The sequence below is a fragment of the Mus pahari genome, unplaced genomic scaffold, assembly GCF_900095145.1.
Source record: "Mus pahari unplaced genomic scaffold, PAHARI_EIJ_v1.1 scaffold_13822_1, whole genome shotgun sequence".
NCBI lineage: Eukaryota > Metazoa > Chordata > Mammalia > Rodentia > Muridae > Mus > Mus pahari.
Window position 1 is genome coordinate 2,358 of NW_018393533.1, and position 8,377 is coordinate 10,734.

At 40.0% G+C, this 8,377-nt stretch overlaps 1 protein-coding gene across 1 annotated transcript; it reads right to left on the reverse strand.

Annotated features, from left to right (window-relative positions):
* Positions 1-3,606: 3,606 nt before the first annotated feature.
* Positions 3,607-8,375, reverse strand: LOC110315590 (interferon-induced very large GTPase 1-like). Its single transcript, XM_021189604.2, has one exon. It carries the CDS (start codon positions 8,373-8,375, stop codon positions 4,872-4,874), a length of 3,504 nt encoding a protein of 1,167 aa, XP_021045263.1. The 3' UTR covers positions 3,607-4,871.
* Positions 8,376-8,377: the final 2 nt, after the last annotated feature.

The following is an 8,377-nucleotide window of genomic DNA, read 5'->3' on the forward strand; positions in this document are numbered from 1 at the left end:
ATCATTATCATGAGATGTGATTTTGAATCAGAGTCTTGCTTTTCTGGTGTGTTCAGCTACCAGGGCCTGCTATGGTGGGAGAACTGAATTCTGATGTTGCCAAGTCGCCTTAGTTTCTGTTGCTTATGTTCGTGTGCTTGCCTTTTTGCATCTACTTATCCCTGTTGTTAGGTGGTCTTGTTGTCTCTGACTATGGCTTCTCCTTCCTGCAAGTCTGTGTGTCAGTACTCCTGGGTGACCAGTTCTTTCTGGGAGGTTTTGGGTATGGAGCGCTGTGGTACATGGTCAGCTCTGGGGTGTAGACAGAAACCAGAAGGATCCTGTCCCCAGCTGATCCTTGGTTCCTGTGTCCTCATGGGTCTGGGAGAGCCCCTCTTGGGCCCAGAACTTGAAGAGAGATGGTTGTCTTTCCTGTGCTTGAAGGTGTGTAGTCTTTCCTGTGCTTGAAGGTGTGTAGTCACTCCTGGGAGACCAGCTCTCTCCTGGCATTATTTGTGTATGTAACTCTCTGGCACAGGATCAACTCTAGGCGCAGATAGAAACTGGACGACTACTGTCCCAGGAAGCTTCTAGGTTCCTATATCCCAATGGTTCCAGGCGGGTTTCTCTGAGCAGCAGTGGTGGTCTTACCTGTCTGCTCTATTGAGAGGCTTGCTCTCTCCTGGCACTATTTGGATATAGAATTCTGTGGCAGAGGACTGACTCCAGCCACCAAAGATGTTCATTGGCCCTTTGAGTTGGGAATTGTCACCCTATTCTACATCTATTACACTTAGCTTTGGTCTTTTCATTGTGTACTAGATTTCCTGGATATTTGGGGTTAGGAGCTTTTTGCATTTTGCATTTTCTTTGACTGTTTTGTCAATTTTTTAATGGTATCTTTTACACCTGAGATTCTCTCTATCTTTTGTATTCCGTTGGTGTTGCTTGCATCTATGACTCCTGATCTGTTTCCTAGGTTTTGCATTTTCAAGGTTGTCTCCCTTTGTAATTTTTTGTTTCTATTTCCATTTTAAGATCTTGGATGGTTTTGTTCAATTACTTCACCTGTTTGGTTGTGTTTTTTATCTAATTCTTGAAGGAAATCTATGTTCCCTCTTTTAGCGCTTCTACCTGTTTGTCAGTATTCCTAATTAGAGTATGTACTTTTCTGTTCTTACAGAAAATACAGGAGAACAATGGTAGAAACTGGTTAGTTCATATTGTTGTTCCACCTACAGGGTTGCATCCCCCTTCAGCTCCTTGGGTACTTTCTCTAGCTCCTCCATTGGGGGCCCTGTGTTCCTTCCAATAGCTGACTGTGAGCATCCACTTCTGTGTTTGCCAGGCACTGGCATAGCCTCACAAGAGGCTGCTATATCAGTGTCCCTTCAGCAGAATCTTGCTGGCATGTGCATTAGTATTTGGGTTTCACATTTTTTAAAGAAGATTTATTTATTCTATGAACGTGAGTACACTGTTGCTGTCTGTACACTGTCGATGTCCTCAGACATACCCAAAGTGGGCATCAGATCCTTATCACAGATGTAAGCCACCATGTGCTTTCTGGGAAGTGAACTCCAGACTTCTTTGCACCTTCCCTGCAAGAGGAGAGCTTGCCTGCAGAGAGGGATGGAGAGAGGCTCAGCAGTTAAGAGCATTTTGCATTTTGATATTACCATGAGCCTATAGGAGTCAGGAGTGGAAAATTGTGATTTTGGTGAGAAGTGGCTTATATATGTCAGTTTTTTGTCCCCTACTAGTTACACTGTTTGTGGGCAAATAACCTTTTAGGACATACCTCATTTCTTCTGAGACCTATGTATCTTTGTTGTGAGAAGTATAACACTGGCTTAGGAGTTATAGCCCCACTGGCTTACAGTTTGCCCTCTCTTTTTCCTTTGTGAAGTTGAGATGTGATGTCTCTGCTTCTTCCTCCTGATTTTTGTTGCTGAGCTTCCCCACTGTGATAGACCCTTAGACTTCTAGAACCTTGGCCAAACCCATCTTTTTGTTCTGTAAGTAGCTTTGGTTATTTTATCCTAAGAACAGAAAAGTACATACTCTAATTAGGAAACATTACCTATTGCTGGAACAAAATACTGGACAAAGTCACTGAAGGAAGAATAGTTTCAGTTCATGGTTTGAGTTCAGGGTGGGGAGAATTTGTATAGGCAGGAACTTGAGCTCTGGATCTCCAAGAAAGGAAGAGCAATGAATGGTCTGTGCTCAGGGAACCTCCTTCTTTTTATGCAGTCTAGGACTTCAGCCCAGGAAATGGTGCTTCCCAGCTAGGAATGATTAATCTAATCATTGTAAACTCTCATGGACATAGACTACCAATCCAAAAATATCTTTCACTGGTATACTTGGAGGCTTGTCTCCTAGGTGACTGTAGATCATGTCAAATTCACAATCATTGTTAAGCATTGTCTTAGGGTGATGTGAACAGACACCATGACTAATGAAATCCTTATGAGGACAACATTTAATTGGGGATGACTTAGAGGTTCAGAGGTTCAGTGTAGTATCATGAAGGCAGGAATATATCATCATCCAGGCAGGCAGGGAGCAGCAGGACCTGAGAGGTCCACATCTTCATCTGCTGGTCTCTAAGACAAGGCTGATTTGCTAGCTGGGAGTGGGTCTGGAAGCCCACACCCACAGTGATATACCTACTCCAAAAAGGCCACAGCTACTCCAGTAGGGCCACACCTCATCGTAGTGCCACTCCCTAGGCTGAAGACAGGCAAACCAGCACAACCATCACAACCCCATCCCCATTTTTGACCTGATCACCATAATAAAATTTCAGGAATGATTCTTTCTCAGACTCATATAGAACACCAGGCTTTCATTTCTATGTTCATTTTGTTTTATTGGCCCAGCGGTTAAGAGCACTGACTGTTCTTCCAGAGGTTCTGAGTTCAAATCCCAGTGACCACATGGTGGATCACAACCGTTTGTAAGACAGCTACAGTGTACTTTTATATAATAAAATAAATAAAATCTCTTAAAAAAGGTAAAACCTTTTTTCTTTCCTCTTTCAGTTGTTAAAATTATTATTAAATTATTTTATTCATTTATATTCCAAATGTTGTCTCCTTTATGGCTCCCTATCACTGAGAACTTTACCCCATACCCCCTCCCCTTTGCCCCAGAGGGGTTGGTCGTCCACTTACCCACTCACCTTCACCTCATTCCCCACCAGCATCCTCCACTCTCAGGTGTCAAGTCTCTTCAGAATTAATTGCATTCTCTCCCACTGAGGCCGGACAAGTCAGTCCTCTGCTACATGTTTGCCAGAGGGCTGAGCACCAGGCCATGTATGGTTGGTGGCTCAGTCTCTGTAATCTTTGAGGGGTTCAAATGCTATATTTTGATCATGATTTCCCTCTCTCCCAATTCCTTTCAAGGACTCTTCATTTCCCTACCAATATAATTTTATTACTATTATTTTTATTTCTTTCAAATAAAAACAAAACATAAAATAAAAAAACAAAAGTAAGAAATACATGACAACAATACTCTTCCATAAGAACAAAAACAGAAAACAACCAAAGTCAAAGTAAATAAGCAAAAAAATAAGTCAAAACAATACAACATTAACATATTTAGTACATATGGATAAAGCAGGAGATAACAAATCAGAGGGAAGTAAAATCATTTTCGTAGAAAATCTTCAAGTATTGCAATAGTAACTAATTTATTTTTACTTATTTAATTTATAATGCAACCTAAATTGATATGAGGATGTTGAAGACTAGCTATGTCAATGATCCAAGGAGAGCATATGTGATTGGAGACAATGTAAAGCTGGCACATGCGCACACACATGGTGGATGAAGCAAGTTCCAACAAGTGAGCTCTAACAACGTTATTTTTCTCTTAGCCTTTTAACACCATCTAAGACAAAGTTCTCTATGTTTGACAAAAATTACCTCATAGACACAAGTTGCAAATTTTTTAAAAACAATCACCAAAACACATGTTCTTCAATAAGACAATAAAATCATCACACAAGTGGAAATTATAACAGGAGTATTAATTGTGTATTCCTCTTTTGAAACTCATACCTAAACATTTCTCATCTAACTTTCATCTTTTTTTATTTTTTTATATATTTTTTCTTTTTTCTCTCATTTTTTCTCCTTAGCAAACCTAAAGGCATAATTCTTCTGTTATTGATTAACAAAGTTTAAGCAAGCCATGTCTACAGTAGCAAGTTTTCCATATGCTTAGATGATCAATCTGTATTTAGCAAGAAACAATCTCTTACATCTTATTTTTGATTGTTCAGGTAGACTGGATAATCATCTATTCTCTATTCTATACTAATAGTAGAATTATTTACATCTTGTTCATTACCTTGCCTTTTTATGGTGCCCACTAAAACCTGTGACTACATCTCTAGACCACAAAACCCAGAAACTCAGACCCAACCTAGAATGAATGTTTTGAGCATTAACTTGTCCCAAGCCTATTTTATTCTTCTAACCACTATTATATACTTGCAATGCATGAAAGCTCACTGTACTCCTTTTCAAACCTATGTAGGGAAGGGTCACATTCTGCTCTTAATTCTAACTTTATCATATCTATTTAGCAGAACAACTGAAGCCATCTCCTTACACTTTCTATCATTTACCCTAACTCCCTAAAACTATTTAAATCAATTCAGGAATTCTATAAAATCATTAATTCATATAAACAATCTTATTTTTTAAAGTTTAACTTCATATCCGTCTGCAGGAAAATTGCCCAATAGAGTGGGCCATCTCAAGGAAGCTCACCTGCCTAATGCATCTCCTCCTGCATTGTGTTCTCCATTAGGCTCCCTTGGCTAAAGTAAAATTTCTGTGGCCCATCTAGTGTTCTGTCTGTGGCAACTATTATTTTTTTAAGTCATTCAGGACTTCTTGCTTCATGATTTTAGTCCATAATTCTGGAAGACTACCTATCCCTTTAAAATTTTTGCCATATTTCTCTTCTAGCTTTGATCTGAAATGACAAATAAACCATTTCCAATATGGCTGGGTAGATGAGTCTGGGGTGATGCTCCAGGTGGCAAAATTATCTCCTGCCTCTCGATATTTCTTGTATGGGAATTCCCGGACATCATCTAAAATGAAGGAAGAATCACTTGCTACAGCACTAGTACAAAAATCAGTGACGAAGAGGTCTGTTTTATGATAATAAACACCCCTGACAGCCTGAGGACGGTGGAATGGCACACTGTGGTCTCCTTCATGCTCAGAAATGGTGTTTGTACAAATTGCCTTACAAAAAGGACACTGTTTCCAGCAGCCACAGAGATGCTCAGAGAGAATTTTCTCAGTGTCAGGAACAATTTCATCCATGGGCTTACTTGAACAATCCTCTTCTACTTTCCTCATTGCAGGATCCAAAGCTCTGCTCATGGCTTCTTTGAGAAACTCAGTATCTGTTATCTCCTGGTGCTCGATGCTTACCAGGTCTCTCCTTGGGAAGATGAGGTTGCTCCCTAGGTGGTCACAGAACAAATCCAGCCAGCCAGATGCAGTGCTGCCTTTAGCTTTAGCTACCTTTGTGGACATATGAATGGCAGACAGGATGGTATTCTTGATGTCACCTAAACTTATGTTTAAAAAAGTTTTTATTTTTTCACTTTCTTTATCTGAACAGTATTTTTTTATGTGGTCTCTAATGTAATCCCTGAAAAATGATTCTGGGTGATGAATGTATTGCCAATACTTATCAAAATTTTCTTCTTCTGCTAGAGAGTAGAGCATATGTTTCTCCAGGTTAGCTCTGTTTCCATTGAATTCAGGGCAGGTGGCTCGCATGTCTCCGGCTATTCTTTGAACCATTATTTGCCATATGGTGGCAGAGATAGCAGGTGTGAGCTTGAGCCATAGGAAGTCAACAAAGGATGTGATTGAGGTGGCACCTTGGCAGGAGATCTTAAAACTCATAAAGAAATCATCTTTTTTTTTCTCCAGATAGTTCACAGGGTCATTTGCTCTCTTGAATGCCTCGTGCATTTCCTTGAAATCCTTGGATGCTCTTTGGAATAAGTACAAGGATAAGTCAATGATGTAGTCTCTGGTAAATGTGTAGTCTTCCTCACAGGGTTCAGCTTTCAGCTCATTTTCTATGATCTTCAAGATTTCATGAAAGTAATTCTGACTGTAATCACGCTTTTGCTTCCAAATATTTTTAAGTGTTTCTGTAAATTTTAGCTGAATGTTGTTGGTTGTCTTTTTGATGGATTCAACATGACAGGTTTCTAAACTCTTTTTAAAAAAAATTTTTCTTTTCATTTGAATATGTTTGTCATACCTTATTTCGAATGTTTCTCTAGACTTTATTTTTAGTCTTTCCACAATATTTTTGTCCTTGAAATATTCAAGAAGGATATTTTCAGAGTCCAAATCAATGTTAGGCTCGGTGACATGAGGAACATTGGAAGATACATTATAGATCCAACTTGTCCAAAGCTGACTGAATTTCTCATGCAACTCTTCATCACTTAATTCCTTACCCTTCAAATTTAAAGCTAACTTTCTGCTCCTCTCTAACAACTGATTTTCATACTGTGACTTCTGGTTATCAAGTATTTCTTGGCTTTTTTTAAGACTGATATGTTCATTGCATTTCCTTCTGGTGTCTGAAATAAGTGCATCTTTAAGGATTAGTAGCTTGTGTTCAAAATTTGCTTTCCACTGAACCAATATTTCACTATCTGGGTCTTCTTCAAAATATTTGTCAAATTCTTCTTTGATAGTTTTATATTTCTTGCTAAGTGGATCCTCCAGTAAATTAGATGTGAGTGTCATGAGTTTCCCATTTTGAATCTGATTGTTCAGCTGATTCTGTAAGTCCAGTACATGACTCCTCAGCTCCCAGGTCCAGTGGCTATACATGGTTTCCAGTTTGCTCATGGCTATGACTTCTTGGGTGTTCCTGAAACTGAAAATGAAGTTCTCACTGACAAGAGCTTTCCACAAATCTTGAACTCTGAATTTGAAATCTGAGATTTTTAAGATCCTTCCCCTAGATTCCTGCTGGGCAGTTGAAAGAATTTCATTCCTTAGTTCCTGGACATTGTAGCTATATCGAGGATTGGGAGGGGCCATTGGGGGATTGCCATCCCAGAGGTGAGCAAAGTAGTAGACATGGCGATTGGCATCAAACTTAATGACATCACTGAAGCGGGTTATGTTTGAGCACTCTTCCAACTCAGCAGCCAATGTTGTCATTTCATCCAGTTTCTGCTCCAGTCTCCTCCGTCCTTCCATAGTTTGGTCTTTTGCTGTAACTTCTCCCACATTTTGATGGACAAAGAGGCAACTGGGGGAGATTTTCACTTGTTTCATTCTCATAAATGCTTGAACAGATATTTGTAGGATGTCCTGAATGTCTGAGGGATTCTCCCCAAAAATATTGATCAGAGTCAAGTTTCCAAGGCCAATGACTAATGTTGCCAATTCATGGTCCCAATTCTGAGATTTGTTGTTGAGTTCTGGAGCCCGAAGTCCTTCTGTGTCTACAACAAGCACATAATGAAAGCCAAGTTCGTTTGTGAATGTCTCGTCCACCTTCAGGAGCTGCATGTAGGCCCCCTTGGTACACCTGCCTGCACTGACTGTGAATTGTAGGCCAAACAGGGCATTCAGCAGGGTAGACTTCCCTGAGCTCTGCAGGCCAAGGACACAGAGAACAAACAGCTTTTTTTCTCCAACTTTCTCTGAGATCTTGTCAAAAATAGCTGCTACCCACTTTAGAGGCACATATGAAGCATCCCCATCCATCAGCTCAATGGGAACCCCAGCTATCATCAGGTCCGCAGCAATCTGAGGGAGGCAGAGAAAAAGGCTGTCTCTAGAGGAGGAGGTTTCTTCCAGGGCTTCATAGATCTGGCCAACTTCTCGTAGAAGGTGCTCAGTTCCTAAAGTACAGTCATGAATCTCTGTGGAAATGGCTTCTATCTGCTTCTGCCAGAGTGTCAGGGAGTTGCTCTTCTGTGCTTTTTGCTTTTCTGTTTGTATCCTTAACCACAAAGATCTTTGCTTTTCATGTAATTTTTCCAGGTGTTCTATTGTCAGGTTGTCAAAAAACAGAGTCAGCCACTGCAAAAAGTACAGTTTGTTATAGGTTTCTGAGTAGTCTTGGAGGAGTTCAAGAACAGATCGCATTAAATCATTGAGAGGAAAGGCCTTTTTTAATTGCTGACGTCGAATTATTCTTTTCTCTGTTTCAATCTCACTCTTATGTTGTTCGATGCTTCGATTCCCCTTTTCTCTCAGATGATAGAATTCTTTGTCTTTCTTGCACCAAAGGTGCCAAAGTTGTCCTTGAAGGGGTAGTAAATTTTCTTTTGTCTGAGATAACTTGTATTCCTCCAGGAGGGCCATTA

What these genes read in the sequence shown, in the direction of transcription:
- LOC110315590 (XM_021189604.2), bottom strand. Translation starts at nt 8,375, where the DNA reads ATGGCCCTCCTGGAGGAATACAAGTTATCTCAGACAAAAGAAAATTTA.